Source organism: Egretta garzetta, unplaced genomic scaffold (assembly GCF_000687185.1).
Source record: "Egretta garzetta isolate BGI_Z169 unplaced genomic scaffold, ASM68718v1 scaffold258, whole genome shotgun sequence".
Classification (NCBI taxonomy): Eukaryota; Metazoa; Chordata; class Aves; order Pelecaniformes; family Ardeidae; genus Egretta; species Egretta garzetta.
This window is the reverse complement of record NW_009260413.1, coordinates 1976915-1996296: the sequence shown is the minus strand read 5'-3', so window position 1 is coordinate 1996296 and position 19382 is coordinate 1976915. Positions and strand designations below refer to the sequence as shown.

The window sequence follows — 19382 nt, the reverse complement described above, 5'->3', positions numbered from 1 at the left end:
GCACAGCAACGTAACATTGCTTTGCGAGTCACAAGTTGCTCATTCTGGGATTCCAGATGCATTAAGAGATAATGGCCCACAATTCATGAATGACTGTTTCAGCAATTACTTCTAATTTATCATTTCATGCCCACAATATCAATTCCTTACCATGCACAGTCATGCTGTTCAGCAGAAAAGTCAGTGGAAGAATGCCTGGTAAGGTTACGTGGTAGCAAAGAGCTTGACTGGGAGAAAAAACCCGAGCTTGGAACCTGCCCGCTCAAAGGATTGCTTCTTTTCAGCCTTCCTAACTCAGCTGTGATCAACAGAGGCTTTACGCTCTCGATCCACATCAGGGTAAAACAGAGAAGGCTGCTTCAAGGAAGCATTCTCCAAGGGCTTTATTTTCCTTTAAAAAAAATCTCGCCTCTGGGAAAACCTGTGTTGCCTAAATGCTTATTTCCTGATCAGGCTGCAGAGCTGGCTGTTTGAGCAGCCCCTGGGATATAAGCAAAGCAGATGAGAAGGTGCTTTTAGATTTGTTTTGTTTGGGGTTTTTTTGTTTGCTTTATGGCAAAATATATCAAGAGTTTTGGTTGCTTGGCTGGACTTGTCAGAATTTTTAACGATGGCTGGGAGAAAGAAGTCACAGTAGTGTAATTGATGCTTATTTTCTACTGTTTCTCGAACAATTTTTCAGCGTGGCAAGACTGCCGTTGACAGGAGTCAAACACGCTTTGCTAGCCGCTGACGATGAAACGTGTAAAGGGCTGCAGGTACAGGCTCTGCTCAGGTGGTGGCTGCAATTTGTTAGCTAAAGAAAGAACTACTAAAGGAGGAGGAAGGCACTATGGTATCAGAAAGGCACCACGTCTTACAGGTAGCAGTTACTGGTAGATGGGCTTCAATAAGGCGAATGCCTCTGTTCTTTGTCAGAGCTGTGCAGGTTGTCTAAACCTAAAATAACTTTGTGGCCTGCATCCTCTATGTCTACAGATGGGTTTTGCTAGTTGACAGTATGATGTTACTCAAATCAGTATCGATAGTATAATATTGCATTTGTATTTATAGAGTAATGAATAAGACCCCTCTGACAAGAAGTCATGAAAAGAGACATAATCTTTATAAAATACTATAGAACTAATGTTCTATAAGCCTTGAAGATCTGTAGCGTATAAGAGCTTGTTATTTGTGCACCATTCTTGATACCTCTGAGGGGAATTTCAGAATACTTGTTATATGATAAACATGATAATAGATATTTAATGGAAAAGATTTTTGAATTTGCTCTGGCAGCTTGAAGTTCTGATTATTTTTTTTTTGCCTGGGCAGCAGGGTTCTCATGAAGATTGCTGCTCCTGAGCTGTTGTGATTTTGCTAAAATAATTGTTTCCTTGTCTATAGATGTTGGTAAAACTTTTAGCCAGCAAAATGTAAGGTTTTGAGAAATGTCTAAGCGGTTTCTTCGTGACCAGTTGTGACATTTGGCGGAAGACTGTTGTTTATCTGCTTATTTTTGTCTTCTGAAGTGACAGATAACAGGAACAGTGAAAAACACTGCAATATTTCCTTTCCCCTTTTTGCAGGCTTTCTCCATTCTCCATACCGAAGTGCTTATGACAGACTTTTATTTTATGTTTTATATTAAAGAGCGATTTATGATTAAATGTTAATGAAATAGAATTTTCACTGTGCTTTCATTATATTCTACTAGTTTGAACATTTTTCAAAGCAGCACACCAAAACCCGCTGTTTTCTATGAATAAATAATAAAAAGCTTGTCTGTACATTATCATTCATGCATTCTCTAGTTGCCCCATTGGTAATTTGTCTGCCAGCGTAAAGTGGGCACTTCACATTAAACAGACCTTAACTAAAGCTAAAATTAATGTTATGATTCTAAGTATTTCTTCTTCCCAAATCTATAAAATGAAGCCAGTTGTACAGAAATCCTCGCTGAATCTAGTCACACAAAAAAAATCTTGATGTCCTACAAGTAAAGGATTTTAAGTGCCTTCTGCATCGTTGCCCAAAATGTTCCAGAGGAACCCTATCAGCATTTGGGAGGTGTGCTTACAAACACAACTCTAAAAGGTGCTATGTTGCAATACAAGTTGTCAGTGAAATTGAAACTAAAAAGCTTAGCAATGTATTTATTTTTTAAAGAATAAGAAATTGAAAGGGAAAGGTAGGTGGCAGTTGCTAGGGAGGAGAAGGCACTATTCACCTAAGCCTAATGTTTGTTTATAGTGGGTGGGTTGGGGAAACAATAGTTAAAGAAACCGTTATAAAAAGGGAACGGTGTCAAATCCTGTCATTCTTGTAACTTAAATCCACGTGGAAGTAGCCCTACTTTCTCTTCAAAGTCCATGGGAGCTGCAGGGAGGAGGAGCAGTACCCTGGGAGATAAGCATTTCTGAAGCTTGTTGCAGAAAACTGAGATGGCAGATAAACAGCCTCCAGATCATGGTTCGCTCCCTTCTGGCGCTTGACTCAAACAGGCAACAGAACCTAATCTCCACAGAAATACAAAATATGAAGGAAACCTGTACCGATGCTACAGGCTCCCTTTACGTTTTTCCCATCTTGCACCGGTTTGTAAGTTTTAAAGGAACAGTTGTAAATTACCCTAAAATGTGAAAGTTAATTTTGAAAATGGCCTCGTGTGAGTTTTTATAAAACTTTCTTTGAAGGCATATATGTGTCAGGAGCTATCTCTTGGGAGTAAACTGACTGACATAATGGAGTAAGATAGCTTTTAGGGGAGTTCGGTAAGCTGAGGAAAGAAAACAAGATGCTTGTAAAAAAGATTTTTTTTTTTTTTTTTTTTTACAGGTTGCAAAAATAGGTTTTTTTCCATTCCATCTTCAGAAAAGAAATATTATATTGCACACTCCATAAAATAAGGATAGATTTAATGTTTGTTGATGTCCTAGAAAGTGTAGAAGGGTAGGTGAATCGGTACAAAGTTTGGGACTTCATAGCAGTATATAGGAACAGGTGAGAATGCGTGCCTTCACATGGGTATGGTCCCTATAAAACTATCAGGGCAGGGGCTGGCTGAAGTGATATGAGCTCTGCTTTGGAAAAGGGTCTGTGCATTTGGACTGCGATGCAGACCTTGGATGTGTGGAGGGTGGCTACACTATAGAAATCTGTGAAGGATGTTCAGTTTTATTTATGTCATTTTTACAACCTTCATAATCTCCCTTCCAGTCCAGTATCTGATTCTTTCTAATGGTTTTCACAGTTGCTGTTTGTACGGGGGATGTTAAGTGAATTAGTTCCCTTTTTTTTTTTTTTTTCCCCCCCCATTTTTTTCCCCCTTTCATATCTTCCAAGGTTCACTCAGGTAGTTCCCAGTGTTCCATGCAGTCTCCTTTCTTGGTTTGCCATCACTATATAAGAAGAGATACTGAGAAGTTACTGAACTGTTTCAAATATCTAGCCTGACTCAAAGCTTTTCAAAAGAAAATCTTGCATTGCAGTGTTCATTATAAAAGTCAGTTGCTATAAGTAGTAATAATATTGGTTAGGAATGAGTTAGGAATCTTACCTTAAAAGACAAGTAAATAAGGTATCTGCAGCATTTAGATATAGCGATAATCCAGCATAATTTTTAGCTTGTTTTCTTGTGTGTTCCAACACAAGGAAAAAGTGACTTATGTTTCCTTGTTGAAGTGGTAAAGCCCCAAGTGTTTTTCCCAGGTATTTAGAAGCACATACCAATCCATAATAAACAAGAGGAGCAGAAGTGCAGTAAAAACATGGTAAATTCTGTTAAAGATTAAATCAGTCCAAAAGAGTTGACAGAATAAGGAAAAATCTACTTTTCATGATGATGTAAATACCAAGAGATACTCCTGTGTGTCTAATGGAAACAGAAAAGAATTACTTAATAACCATTTCCCCCCTTCTTTTTTTTTTTCATTTCATGGGTTTAAAAAAAGTTAAGTTGAAGATCTACATAATTTTTAAAAGATGTACTGTATTACAAATGCCAGAAATTATTCTATTCCTCATACATGGGGAAGGGGGAGTTCCTTGTCCTATTTAGTTCAATAAATAATGAACATTAATGAATTACATTGTTTATTGCATTTTTTTATCTTGTATGTCCAGCACTTGAGCAGGTGGAAACAGTCGAGCTGTATTTTACTGACAAATTTCTCTGGGTATACAGTGTGACTGTTAGGAAGATACAATTAGATAAGTGAATTGTTTTTCTATAATACATCTTCTGCTATTTTCTTGTATGATCTTATAACAGATGAGCATTATTCACCTGCTTTCCTGGAATAGCAGATTGTGTTTGTTTGTACGGGGGATGTTAAGTGAATTAAGCACCTGAGCAGTTAGCCCGTTCGCTTAGGGAGGCTGGTGTTGAGACAAGGAGGTTATGGCAGGATACGGAGCAGTCTGGAGGAAAAATACTGTGGATGTAACCATTCTGCTAGAAGAACTGAATTGAAATGGGGACACCACTGTTAATTCATGTGTAATTACATTCCTTTGTTGTTAAAAATTAAATCCTGGGCGAGAGGAAAGTTTGAGCCTGGAATTGTGTTTTGAAGCAAATCTGAGCTGATGCCTTTCCAAAAACCTTTGGAGATTGCTAGGACATAGTCACCTGGAGGTAGATACCTGATGGTCAGATTTTTGTTCTTTTATTGTCTTAAGTTTTCTGTGAGTTTATCAGCATCTTTTGTCATGCAGTTTATTTATAAAATATCACCTACTACAAAGTTTTGCTTCTCTTCCTCTCTTGTCTCCACTAGACCACTGTTTGAGGGAAGGATTCACCATGCCCTGTTCGTTCATGTGCGATCTCCAGGTCAGCCATCACGAATTCCCTGTTCTTTGAGGCTGGCATTTAAATCTGCACAAAAATCTTTGCAGTTCATTGTGCTTCACGTGATCACTGCTGTAGGACCAGAGGCCCCAAAGCCCTCCTTGCAAAAGTAATTCTGCAGGAGTCTCAGCAGGCACATGGGTTGCAAGGCCTTTGTACCTTGAGATTTGTACCTTAAAAAATAGTTGCGTTCTCTGCAACATGGGAGTGTCCTGCAGCATTTCCCCCTATAAAGTATGGGGTTTAAATGCTTTTATATAAGTTTCACATAATGATTATTCTTCCAACATCTCTGCCTCCCTCTGCCAAGATGTTGTTTTTAACCGCATTGTTTTATGTGAGGAATTCCCTTTCACTAGGATCTATGGAATTATTGTGTCTGAAGAGTGCTCCCCTTTTTCCTCTTTTCTATCAGTTTGCTGGTCTGATGCATCTATTTTGGATGTCAGTCATTCACATTTCTACCCCAGGCTGTAAGTTCATCTTTTCACAGGAATATCAGTTCAGGCATTTTCTCAACTGCTTGTTTCTCCAGTGCTTGTCCCTTCCCTGTCCCCCGTTTTAGTGGTATGTTCTTTGAAATACTGGACTTTGTCATTTCAACTGAGAGGTGGCACACCGGTATGGTGCCCGAGTCTGGCATCCTTTGTACAGGCCATAACATGCAAAAACGACTGTGTTAGCTTTTGCTGTGTTTGCAGACAAATGAAGCTTAATATCTCTATCCAGGCTCCGAATAACCTATGAGATTCTTTATTTAATTTCAATCTGCACTGCTCATGGCTTTTCAACCTCTATTAGACTTCCTGACAGAGAGTGCCGGCACCATGGAACAGTGAGGTTCGCTGGCTGGCTCTGTACTTTGTTGTGTGTTGTCTTTATTGTATTTGTGGGATTTACCATTCTTTCACTACAAATCTTCATAATTTTTTTTTTTTTAAGTTCTGTGTTAACCCTGGAAAGTTATAGAATTGGGTTGAGAATTAAAAGGCTTTCAAAGCATCCTTGTCCTGAAACAACTCTGCAGGGCATGAATAAGTAACAAATGGATTGTTTTTCAGTCAAAATGGATCAGCTGACATGAGCTTCCCTGTGAAAAATCTAGTTTTTACAGATACTTGTAGGGTTATGTTTCTCCCCTCTTAAGTTATGCAAGAATTTAGATTACCTTGAATCAGTGATAGGCTGAATCGACCTCTGAAATTATAAATCATCTTGAATCTTGTGAGAAGATCAAAATGTATGGGGTTCTGTCTTAGAGAGGATGTGTTTTGTCTGTGTTTTTACAGTACACATTTAGCATGACACTGGGTTGATCAGATGCTTTCCTGAAGCCAATTTAGTTCTTCAGGGTCCGACTATGTCATTTTTTAAAAAATGCAGTGTGCAGTAAGAAGCCATACTGGTATTTATGGTTGTTGATTCACAATAATTCCAGACTAGGTAGAGGTGGATATTTAAAGAAGATATCAGCCGATTGAAGGTTTTGAGGAAACACTGCTTGCAGTTTCATTCTTAAAAATATTTTTTTTCTTTTATATCTCAGTCTGTGTTAAATATGTGTGTAAATTTATTATTATGTATGTTACGATTATACCTTGTACAGATATGAGGTTATAGTTTTCATAATAAATACCTCCGGTATAAGTTGTACTGTGGCATCATTAACCATCACTTTTCTTTTTCAACATCTTGTTACTTTCAGTGTAAATCTTCCAGAAGGACCATAAATAAATAGGTGGTCTTAAGTAGCTTTTCTTTTTCCCCAATGTGACCTTAATTTTTTTTTTTTAACTCCCTTAGAAAGCAGTCACTTTAGAGGTGAAAAACTTTGCTTTTTGATTCTAATAATTAGAGTCCCAAATCTGCTCAGATTAGACTAACCTTCTCAGTTGACGCCTTTCACCTGCGCGCTGAATGTCTTCTCTCAGCTTTCTTGCCTCTCCTCCATCAGTGGAGTGGTTCATTCCTATGCAGTGGCACATAAGGAGGTGGCTGAAGGAGCTCCACTGAATGCTCGTTCAGGAGTTTGGTGGTATATTCTGAGCTGTGTTCTCTCTTTAACATCTGGCAAGCGTGAAATGTTAAAGTTGAGTGTTTTCACTGGGGTGTAGAGTATTCCCTTACATGGTTTCTTGTAAATCTGTTATTTTTCATCAGTGGGAAGCTTAGAAATGCTGGGAGGTAAGTGCTGGTCTTCAGCCTGCTTAGCTTTGCATGAACCCCATGTGCCAAATCTTTAGTGTGTGCCCTGCCATGTGGTGGATGAAGTCTGTTTGCTGCGGTCACTGGGATAGCTACTTCCAGGCCTTTCCTACTGAGAGACTTGCAAGCAAACTGCCAGCCCTGAGGTCAATCCCACAGCTTTGGCAGTTAGTGTGTGATAAGGTCCTATGGTAGCATTGGTGATGATGCTTTGACATTAATTTTGAATACCTCTAAAATGTTCTGTATTATTAAACTGATAGCAGTGATGTTTATTAATGATACTGCTATGGGAAGGTAACGAGACACCTTTAGAGTGCTCTGGTTGAAGTGTTTCAGGATTTTGTGCTGTTATTTCTGAAAGACCGTGGTAACAGAGAACACTGGGAGGTCTCGGGAGAAATTAGGCAAGATAATGTGATTGCTGAAAAATTAACCCAAGTTGCAACTGTATGATAAAAGCTTTAAAAAGTTTTTTTCAAATCATATAAAGTAAAGAGAGAAAAACTAAAAGCAAGTCCCCAGGCAGGGCTGAAATAGATGTATCTGCTGAGGCTTAGTCCTGTAGTATTTGACATAATTCGAAAATTGAAGTTACTTTAAAATTTATAGTTGTTTCTAAAAAATAATTGAAAAACAACTTCAGATTCTGTTTCCTGAAAGTGCAAAAGTTCCACTAAGTACAGTAGGTTTCCTTGTTTTCATGTGTTAATTCTGGTATTCTAAAAGTGTGCAAATGGCATTTGTCTTTGGATTTACAAAAACTCGAGATATTCAGAGTTTGAATTATTTAAACTCCCACAACACATGCACTTTTGCTTTTCAAGCTTGAGTTATAATTTAATTAAAAACTTCTGGTGCATCGCTAGCTATTTAAATATTAAAATGTTCCATGGATCACTTTCGATTATCTACCATCATGAAATTCCTGAAGATGTCAGATTTTTAAGATTCCCAAAGTTGCACTTGGAATTGTCTGTTGATGCAAAGGGGACTGTGATAATTACATACATCCATTAGTATCAGCAGAGGAGATAAACTTTGGGGAGGCTTAATGGGTATGTCTCAGTGACAGCTAGCAAAGAACATTTGGCATGATTAAGGATGGATTTGAATGTACTTGAAAATATACTCTCATTATGGACGCCCAGTGGAAGTTGCACTACAAATGTTAAATTCCCCAGAAGAAGAGTTGTGTGGCAGGGAAGCTTTGAAATCCACTGTGGCCGTCATCCAAATTACTCTCTTCTCTTTGTGTCTTTCCGCTGTCAGATTCACTTTGTGATGCCCAACTTGGCTCCCTGCATCTTTGAAAAGAGGCAACCTGTTGATTTCTCTGTTTCAGATTGTCCGAAGATACATCAAGGACTGGCTTGAAAGGAAGAAGCCTCCATTTGGCGCTATCAGCAGCTGTGTGCTCCTGATGATCATCTATACAACGTTCTGTGATACCTTCGCCAATCCAAATATTGACCTTGATAAATTCAGCTTGATTATAATAGTGTTCATAAGTAAGTCCAGCCTTAAAGCATCTCTTTTATGTGTGTTTCAGGTGTGTCACGAACTGTAGGTACTGGAAAGGGCGGGGCTGCAGGGATACGGGCACAGGACTAGAGCTTGTACTTTCAATGCGTCCAGTAAATCAGATTACTAGACTTCTTAGGGGCTGGATGCTTTTAGGGGATTGAGTAAGCATTTAGAGAGGGATGAACCGTGCTTATTTAGGTGTGCCTGAGGTTGCTCAGTGGTCCCCCCTTTCTAAAGGGGCATGATACTACTTTCCAAGTGTTTACAACCGCTCTGTTTGGCTTCTTTGTTATTAAACAACCATAAATGCACAGATGTTGCATTCCAAACAGAAAGGAAAGATTTGGGGTTGAGCTGGTACTCACAAGCACTGTTACAACTTTTAAATAGTTCTTCCTTTGCCGTATTATAAACCTAGAAACTAGTCAGGGAGTTTGAATGTGTTGATATGTTTCTGTGGATGAACACATTTCTTGCAGAGTTTGTTTTAGAAACACTCTAGCCATTCAGCCTTAAATAACATACACATGAGAATAGACTGCTGGTATCCTTGCCATCAGTTAAAAATACACTTGCAGATCGCTACCTCCCAGGGAAAGGAAGCGGTATACAGGCACTGTCTCCTCTCCCAGCAGAGAATTCCCATCTTGCTTCAGACTGTCCAGAGACAGGGGTTTCAGCTTGCCTGGGGGAGATGTAACTACAGTATACTACAGTATAAATCACATCTCATACACTCTAAAACTGTTAGATTTCAAGAAATCAATGCATCACGTACCTTGAAGTGTGTGTATGTGCCCATGTTTCTGTCTAATAAAAATAATGGATCTTCTATAAATCCAGCCTCCACTAAAGTCAGTGGGAAATTTGCCCCTGCCCTATGTGGGTCAGTTCTTATTCTGTCCTAATTGCGGCAGGTTTTTTGATTATGAAACACTATATGTGTGTAAAATACTACATGGAATTATAAATGGTACTGTATAAATACTTTATTATGAAAGCAAAGAATAAGGAAGCCATGCTAAGGAGCTTTTTTCCAAAATAGGAGGAAATAGTTTGCCTAAGCACCTGAGAAGGAGCACATCCCAGATGCACTTAAATCAGTGCAGAGTTGTCAGCAAAAAAGAGGGACAGGGAAGTTTTCAACTCTGACTTAACATGCAGAGAAACTCAGAATGAAGTAATTTTATGTTACTGTGCTGACCGCTACTTGGAATAAAAAGCTCTTTTTTAGTTAAAAAGGCATGTTCTTCCTTGAGCAGTTGGTGTAGACTGGTTGCTTCCATTGCCTTTCTTGTCCTTTCTTTTATTTCTCTGCAAGACAACTCTGCATTTGTGCCATGTGAAATTATATACACCACTTGCAGTGCAATACACTGAAAATCATTATATGTACATTTTCATTGCCAGTGTGCATAACTGGAGTTCCTTAGTAAGAATGTTAACATGAGCATTGAAACTGCTTGGAACATATTAGATATTTGTTTTTTTCTAAAATATTTATAAAACCAAAAACCAAGGAAGTTGTGGAGATGGATATGCACATTGTTTCTAGAAAAAGTTTTTGTACCAGCATTGGATGTGTTGTGTTGTGTTATACCAGGATGTGAAATTAGCACAAGGAGTTTGAGATGAAACTGCATTTACTATTCTGCTGATCAATGTTTCTATGTAATTTTTATGTTAATACTCTAGCCACAGCAAAATATGCACAAGGGATAATTGGTAGCAACACATGCTTATTGCTTTACAGAATTATATGTATTAAGGGGTTTTTTTCAGTGCATATTAAATTAATGTACTTAGCTGCAGAAAAAATGTAATTCAAGAACAATGGATTGCTTCCTTAGTTCACGAAGGAAGAATTAAGTGCATGCTGAGGTGACATTTATACATCCTAGAAAATGTATGTAAGAGAATAGAAAATGTCACTGGTAATAGCTAATATCCCTGCCATGTTGCCCAGTTGTAAACTGGGGTGAAAATCAAATGTATTGTCTTGGCTTGCGCTACCCCATGGGACATGTTAGCCTTATTGCATCCACAAGTTTTGCAAGGAAAAGGGAGAGGACCCACCCCAGATTCTGCTGCAAGTAAAAGCCCTTCCCCCCATAACCCACAACCCCCCCCAAAAGGTCTGTGCAGGTCACAGCGTTTTTCCTCCAGCTCTGTGGGGAGTTCCTGCACACCGGCACAACGCTTCATCTCCACAGTCCCAGCAGCTACTCACGGCACAACGGGGAAGCTGCCTGCTTCTCCCCGCATCTCCGCAGACCAAGGGTGGACTTGGTGCATCCCACAGCCCCTGTGGGTGTCAGGAGAGCTGGCAGAGAGGAAAGCTGCCCTCAGGATGCTCAAAAACTGTCCGCCCTCAGACAGCTAGCTGAGCTTGAACGAAAGCTGCTTTGTCTGGTGTGCACTGCCCAGTTCAGGAATTAGCCTTTGTCTCAGAGGGAATTAAAATGTCTGTGATGATCTCTTAATAGTGATCATTCATCGTGAGAGTAATATACCCGGTGTGTGAGAATATTTGTTGCCATCATGCTTACACATTGTACTTTCTCCTGTTAAATAGAAAAGGGATAAATTTAAATACTTGGCAACCAGAGCATGTCTGAGAGATTTTGTGTTGTCAACCCAATAAGCCAAACTAGTGCAAACAGATGTGCAGCATGCAGTGGTGCACTTTCCCATCATTCAGCATGTCAAGAAATGCTTGATTCAGAAGAGTTACCTCAGGAAGAACTTGTGTAGCCACAATATTAGCTCTAGCTTTCTTGGATGCAATGATAGGTATTGTTCTTCCAGGCAGTCTTTAAAGGTTGTCTGTCACTGGATTTCTCTGGATAGGCTTGGTCTAGTCTAGCTTCTGGCCTGTTGTATGGGCACAAACGGCATGTGCACAGCAATTGCAGAGATTTAAGTGATCTTTACTTCTGTGATCCAAGTCTAATTTTAACTTGTTTCTCTTTCAGTATTTTCTGTTCAGATGAGCTTCATGTTTTTGACTTTCCTCTTCTCTACAAGGTAAATGAATGTGCTGAATCAGGACCTTTGAATATGTGTTTTGTGTGATATCTTTGATTTGGGTTACACAGTTTATGCAAATGTGTAAGGGCAGGTTTCTGAATAGGGGTGACCTCATTTTGGTATTTCATATTGTCCTTACTGCATTTTCTCTGTTAGAGTTTCATAGGCTAAGAGAGCAGGACCTGAATTCTGTCCTTTCTTGTGTGTTAATTACAGAGTTGTTAAATCTCAATCAATCACTGCTATACCTCATCCACTGAAAAAAATGGATTTGCACAGATGTCACTGAAGGTATAATTTGCCCTGCAGACATGCTGATGACATATGAGAGAGAGAACTCAGTTTGACTTTTTACATCTCAAGATACATTTGCTGGGCTGGCAATTCACTCTTCTCTGTATATGTCAAATGTGTTACGTTTATATGGTGATTCTTAAAAGACAGTTGTCCTGAACTAATGTTTGGTAGAGCTATTTTTTTTTCTATTTAAATATCAACCATGAAGTTGTACATTCACTTTTCAAAAAATAGTACCACAAGAATGGTGTTATCCAATGGCTTAGTGCATCACTTGAGCTGACCAGAGTATTCACTGTTGTCCTCTCGCTTAGGCTTACTGGAATATTTTTCTTAGGAGTGTTCTGCTGAAAGGGAAATGCCACAATACAGCAGCCTCCAGACAAATGGTTTATATAAATTATACAATATCCATAAGGGAGAATCACAAAGAAAGGTGCAATGTCTTAGAGCTACTTATGCTTTTTTAGTGCCATAAGAAAGCGTGACAAGATCATACCCTGACCTTAGAAGGCATTTTTAAATAACTTTTGAACTGCTAGACCTAACCTGGGGGGGGAAGATATGTCCTAGCTGTAAAATCTAAAATGTTGTAAGTATTAAACAACTTGGACAATGTGGTAAATATTTAGAATAAAATGATTCCTCATTTGGACCAAAGGGTGATCCATTGGCCAGCCATATACCTCTCTCTGTAAGTCATTTTTCCATCCTTCCTGGCCTTATTCCCAGTGTGTAAACCCTTAGATGCAGTTTTTCTCTGAAGTGGAAGATAACTACATATTCTAAGCAGCGCTCATAGTGTATCCAAATTGAGTATTTTGTTAATATTACATGCTAGGAAAAGTAATCGTAGGTCGTTTTCTTTTTTTTTATGGAGGCAAGCTGCTCACTTCTGTGATATAGCATGTTTGCAAGAATAACCTTGGCTGGAATAAAGTTGTCCTACATGTGCGCAGAATTCCTCTCCTTCACAGGGAAGCAATAGTCATTAGAGAGTTTGCCACAACTGAGAAACAATTCTGCTTTAAAAAAAAAAAAATCAAACACTACTGTTCATTTGTGGGTAGAATTATTTCTGTCACTAGACCTGATCAAAGTGATGTGAACGTGCATATGGATCCTCAAAGTAATATATTTGATCGATGATGTTTTAAGAAGGTTTTTGCTATCAGAGGTTATTAAAACTCTTTCTTTTCTAGGAATAACTCTAGTTTCACACCAGCAGACACAGTGGCTATCATTTTCTGTTCCACACACAAATCCCTCACCCTGGGTAAGTCAGGAGATAAGCTTTTGAGCAAAACAACAGTAACATTCATACCTTGCTGTGTTGAAAAGAAATATTGTTGGTTGCTGGCTTTTTGGCTTAAATGGTTTTGGTTTTAGTGTGACAAGTAATGCTACCAGTATGATACTAATAGTAGGATAATATTCTTGCACAGATAAAATAAATGCTTATTACGGGGCAGACAACATAGTCGTCTTGGCTGAGATTTTAGTGGTTATACAGTAAGACCACCTTATTTATGGAAAGCTGGATTCTTCTTTCTGTTCTTATTCTGTCCTGTTGCCTTAACGCAATATTGATAAAATTTCAGGTTTGTGACTAAAAACATAGTAAGGTATCTGCTCGGTCTCACAGTAAAACCTTACACCTAAAAGCTGGGATGTACAAGTGTAAATCAAAGCATGTAGTGTATTCAGAAATCACAAATAGACAATACTGTCTTTTGTGTAACATGAGCCAAATGTATGTGTTTATTTTAAGTCTGCAGCTATTTTGGATAGTTTTATTTATTAGAATTCATTTATCAAAACATCATTGAGATATTTGTCACTTACGACCCCTTAGGGATGATCAGATGTTCTGATGGAAATTCACAAAATACTGCTAAATCAATTATGCTTACAGCCACTTGCTACTGCTTCATCCATTACGTTCAGTCAGTGAAATGACTATTACTTGAATATTTTCTTACTGTTTTTCAAAATATGAAAACATGTGTTTGATAAAGCATACGTGCCTTTTCAAGACTGTATCTGTCAAAAACAAACACAGCTGGTGTCAGTAACAAAGGTAAGAACTCAGCCTGAAACAGGGGAAGAACAAGTCGGGACTTAGGTAGATGTTTTCCAAGTCAGTTTGATACAGCAAAACTCATCTCAGGGTTCTTTGCTTCAGCCAGGCCTGTGCTGCACAACTGTTAGCAAGTGCCCTTGAAAGTCTGTGGGAAGTGAAGGAGTTCCTGGAAGACAAGAAAAAGGCAAACATAATGCCTCTCTTTCACAGTGGAAACAAGGAGGGGACGAGGAATTATAGATCAGTGAGTTTAACTTCATTTTGTAGAAAACTGCTGAAATAATTAAGTAAATTATTTTAACAGTGTAGGAAGAAACAAGGAAATGAGTAACAGCCCTGTAGATTTGTCAAACGCGTATCATACCAAACTAACCTAATTTCCTTTCACTCAAGGTCCTGTGGGTTGCAGAGAAGTAGCAAAAGTTGTATGGCTTGAGACCGTTATGGCTTTTGACATTTGCATGATGTTTTGGGCTCCACAGTTCAAAAATTATGTGGACCAACTGGAAAGAGATCAGAGGAGAGTGCCATGAATGATCGTAGATCTTAAAAACGTGACCCCGGAGGAAGGGTTGAAACAGTTGGGATTGTTAAGAGAAGACAGCTGAAATACAGCAGTGATCTTCAAATGCATAAAAGGTTGATGCGAAGAAGGAAAAAAGTAACTAATTCACAGTGGACTTTGAAAAGGGAAGGACTTTGTTACAATGATGATGATTTAAGCTAACAATCCGGGAAACCTGTCTAATGTAAAACAGTTTAGCTTTGGAATACGTTGCCTATTGATGTCTTGAATCTCCTGTCATTGTAGACAAGCCTCAGACAGGAATTAGGTAGCTAGACTTGATCCTGCCTTGGAGCAGAACATAGATTAAATGACATTGGGTCTTTTTCAGCCAAATCTTCTATGAAACTGAAGCTTCAACTAACAAATGAGCTTGTATTCAGGAGGGCAGTTACATTTGTATTTATAGACAGCAACCCCACACATAAGTCATAACACACTACTATACTTGCTATTTGGAAATGCATATAAACTTAGGACACAACTGTGACACTACAAAAGAGAAGCTGGTTGTATCTAACAGCACAAATGTGTATGTCTCCCCTTCCCTCTCCAGTGAAAATAGTTTTATATACGCTCTGTTGAATACTTCTGCAGCTTGCCATGAAACTAAGAAAATAAGCACAAAGCCTTTTTTTAGTATTCAAGTCCTAGAGGGGCTTGCCATCACCCAGAAAAATATTAGGACTTTCATTTCTTTTACTCGCTCTACCAACCATCCTCATGCAGCCTGTCTTGTCCTGCACCCTACGCACGCAGCTGAGTCAGTTCACTTTTCATCTTTTTATATTTTATTTTCTCCTTTAGAAGAACTTAGTTTGAGGTTCCTAGCTTGCTTGACTTCTTGGCTCACATTTTCCCAATTCCAAGTTACTGCTCTCATTAGCACAGCCCAGTGAGTCAGGCTTTGTATTTTGCAGCTGTCCAACAAAGCACACCACCAAAAATACTTTAGCCACCTTGATTTCAAGGACTCCTACAGTCACAAGATGTAATTTATTCCTAGGCTTTGCACTTCTGCACTGCCTTTCCTTACTGATCAGGGCCTGCCTTGAGATTGCTGCATGGCTGGGACCTGTGCTTCCCTCTCTGTATTCCATCTCTGGGGCTCAGCTTTGTCAAGGTTTCTTGGAGGCTCTTGTCTTGCCTGGGGCCAGCAGCAGCATGTCCTGAATTGAGCACTTCCCTGATGGGGAAGTGCTCTTTTTGGCAGTCCCCGGGAGCCCATCTCTGGTAAGCCTGAGGACCCCTACGCAGTGTGTGCACTACGCAGACATGCCTGCTGTGTATCAGTTTCAAGCGGGCTGGTCTTGAGACCATGTGTATTTTACTCCGTTCTGTATTAGTACCAGGTCCAGATAAGACAGAGCTGCATAAGCACACGTTTCTATGTAAATAGGGAAGATTGGGTTTTATAAAGCTGTAGTGTGATGAGGCATGCTCCTGAGCCAATGATGTAAACATGAATGTTAACCAGAGCAGCTAGCGTTTATTCCTCCACTGAAGGTGGAAGCAGAGTAGATCTAATTTGTTTTTAAGGATCAGCCATTTCTGAATGACAGTTAAATCTATCCACGGCGGAGTCTTGTCCACCCTGATCTTAGAAACAAGAACAGATGTAAGCATTTTGGCCCTTACTCTGTTGTTGTTCTGTCACATTTCTACTTGTCCAGAGGTGTCTACTATAAACCATGCAACCAGAAACCTTCTGTTCTCTTGTAGAGTTTTTCCCTCTCCCCCTGTCATTACAATGCCTGAAAGCACAAACACAGCTCAGGGTCTGGTTTCACATCCGTTGTGGAGCTCTGCTCTGTTTGTCTTCAAGATTCCAGTGGTAGTGTATAAATGACCCCTCAACACTTGTTCTTTCGCTTTGAAACTGATTTCTCTCAGCTTGGCAGGTGAAACTCCAAATAGGTACGTCTGGCCCATTCCCTGGGGAGCTTAGAACGGCACCAACTAAAGTGGGAGAAGAGCTGACAGCTTTAAAGCTTTAGAAGTGGTAATAGGAGAGGCATGAGAAGACTTTTATAAGTCACTTTCTCCCACACCATATTACAAAACCAACTAATTCCCATGCAGTGCATGCTCATGAGGCCAACTGCCACTTCCACTGCTGAATCCATGAATAAGCGCTTGCTCTGCACGGAGATGAGTGCTGTTCCCATATGCTGGGTTTTATTTTGTAGACAGAACAGTTGACACACTTTTTGTCTCAAAGATCAGAGTGCAGGGCATGTTTGTGTAAGGACAAATTACAGAGGGTAGGTGCCTTTGTGTTTCTTAGTTAGGAACACAAGCCGATATTTCTGCATAGAGGTGGGTGCTTTGGCAGCTTTTTGAATACTGTGCATCACATATGTGGAAAAACTAATGTTTATTTGTATTTCACTTAATGACTGAAACAGGATATAAACTTAGAAGGAGCAAAGATAAATATAGTATTCATAATGCCCTCTGGCATATTCACCCCCACTTTGTTCTCTTTCTCTCCTCGCTACTCACATATATGCACAGTACATGTGAGCACACACATATGCAGACATTTGATGCATGGCTTTTATTAGTGCATTTGCCATTGATTGATTAGTACTTAGTATTAGTACTTCGTCTATTGATTGATTGCAGATGAAGTGACTATTTGACCTTTAATTATGAGCCTTGCTATTGAAAATGACATTGAGCTATGGCTTCACATAATCCATCTGGAAAGCCCGACATGATGCCATTCCCTGGAGTTCATTCAGTGAGAAGAGAAGAGGCCTCAAGGAAGTGCAAAGCTATCAGTGTAGCTCATCGAAAAAAAATACTATAGTTGTTGCTTGCACTTACACAAAAGTTGCAGCCCAGTACAGACTATTATTTTATTTTTTTGCAGAGAGTGAATTGCTAGCTAGGAGTTACAACTCCAAAAGTAAAATGCAGGATTGTAAAAAAAAAAAAAAAAAATTTAACTTTAAATTTCTTTTTTTACTCTGTAAAATTATTTTATCAGCAAAAAATGATGACATTGAGCTATGGCTTCACATAATCCATCTGGAAAGCCCGACATGATGCCATTCCCTGGAGTTCATTCAGTGAGAAGAGAAGAGGCCTCAAGGAAGTGCAAAGCTATCAGTGTAGCTCATCGAAAAAAAATACTATAGTTGTTGCTTGCACTTACACAAAAGTTGCAGCCCAGTACAGACTATTATTTTATTTTTTTGCAGAGAGTGAATTGCTAGCTAGGAGTTACAACTCCAAAAGTAAAATGCAGGATTGTAAAAAAAAAAAAAAAAAAATTTAACTTTAATTCTCTGTATTTACTCTGTAAAATTATTTTATCAGCAAAAAATGGAGTATTGCTACCTATTTTGGCTACCGCAAGTGCAAATGTTAGTACTGTAGCTATGATGAACAGCAGATTGGTAAAAAAACAAACCAACAAAAATAACCCCCGCATAATAAAATCAGGCTATTGTTTGTGATGCAGAGTGCATTTTTCCTCATTTGGATTTATCTGTGTGGCAGTTCTTTCACCATGGAATTCTTGAAGTAATGCGGTCAAAGTTTCTAGGCTACAAAATAATGTCAGGAAAGAATAGAGTTCATTTTGCAAATAAAAGCCAAAGCACTAATTTTCTTTTGTATTGTTTTAATGTCATTCAAATTTATTTTTTAAATACTCAGCTCCTTACTGCATGAGTACGGAACTGATAGTCTGTACTTGAACAATTTGTAGAAGCCTGCTGTACTGCACAGGTAGATTCACAGACAACTCGGTTGTCCGTGAGCAGATCGTCTAGGCCATGGATTAATCAGCCCATGCCTTCCCCTGTGCTCCCCAGCTGCACAAGGTGACAGAGCCCATCGTGCTCACATACAGCTCCAATCTGCTCACAGCTATCTATAGTTTGCTCATGTTTTCTACAAATACCTCCTTATAAGATTTTTTCAGAGATAAATGATGTATCTGCACAGCCTAAACCACTGTTGTTTCATACTTGCTGGGGTTTTGCTTCATCTGTTCTTTCCTATACCCAAACTCTGTGAAATGCTGTACTAATCAACCGCAGACTCTCCTTACTGTGTGGTGATAATCACCCTTCTCCTTCAGATAGAAAAATGCCAAAATGTTCTAACTTGTGTTAAGATAAAAGGTAGATCATTTTGAGTTGAAAAAGGAGGCATGTCTTAATAATTCTATAATAGAAAGTAAGATGGTAAAATCAGGTGCATTGCCCTGAGTGAATATTCAGGCTATACTCCCTGGTATCTTTGAAATGTGGTGGTTTTTCTCTGCTTCTGGCAGAGAATTATCCTCTAAGGCGATTATTCATAGAATCATAGAATCATAGAATGTTTTGGGTTGGAAGGGACCCCTAGAGGTCATCTAGTCCAACCCCCCTGCAGGGTCATCAAGGTACTAACTGTGACTAGCTATAAATGTGTGAATAATTCCTCTGACTTTTACATAAAGATCTAGAAAATAATCCTGGCTAATTGCTCTCTGAAAGTTTTCAAGAGTAAGACTTCTAATACTGTCTCTCACTTTCAAAATTTTCCCATGAGTGTTGAACAGGAGACATTACTGCTGGCATCATGTCGTACTTCTCGGTGGTGTTAGTGCTTGAATTTGCGTATTTTCTTACCTGTTACAGACTTTCAGTCTCATTTCTTCCCCAGGTGTCCGATAGAGTGAAAGGGATATGGCTACTCCTCCCCTAGAATGGGTGGGTGCTGGCCCTTGGGGCAGAAGGGAAGCTGATGGGAGGAATATGCTTGAATACAAATGGCCATGTCCGGGCCACTACCTACTCCTTACTACTGCCAGAGAGTTAGAAAATTCTTCTCATTCCTGG

At 39.2% G+C, this 19382-nt stretch overlaps 1 protein-coding gene across 3 annotated transcripts in view; it reads left to right on the top strand.

Annotated features, from left to right (window-relative positions):
- The window catches only part of LOC104130600 (sodium/bile acid cotransporter 7), a 149524-nt gene that overhangs the window by 101669 nt on the left and 28473 nt on the right, over positions 1 to 19382 (top strand). For all 3 annotated transcript variants that reach the window (XM_035899205.1, XM_035899204.1, XM_035899206.1), the window contains 3 exons: positions 8385 to 8550; positions 11542 to 11593; positions 13096 to 13169. In XM_035899205.1, coding sequence (XP_035755098.1) covers positions 8385 to 8550; positions 11542 to 11593; positions 13096 to 13169 — 292 coding nt within the window. The remainder of the gene's footprint in view (positions 1 to 8384; positions 8551 to 11541; positions 11594 to 13095; positions 13170 to 19382) is intronic.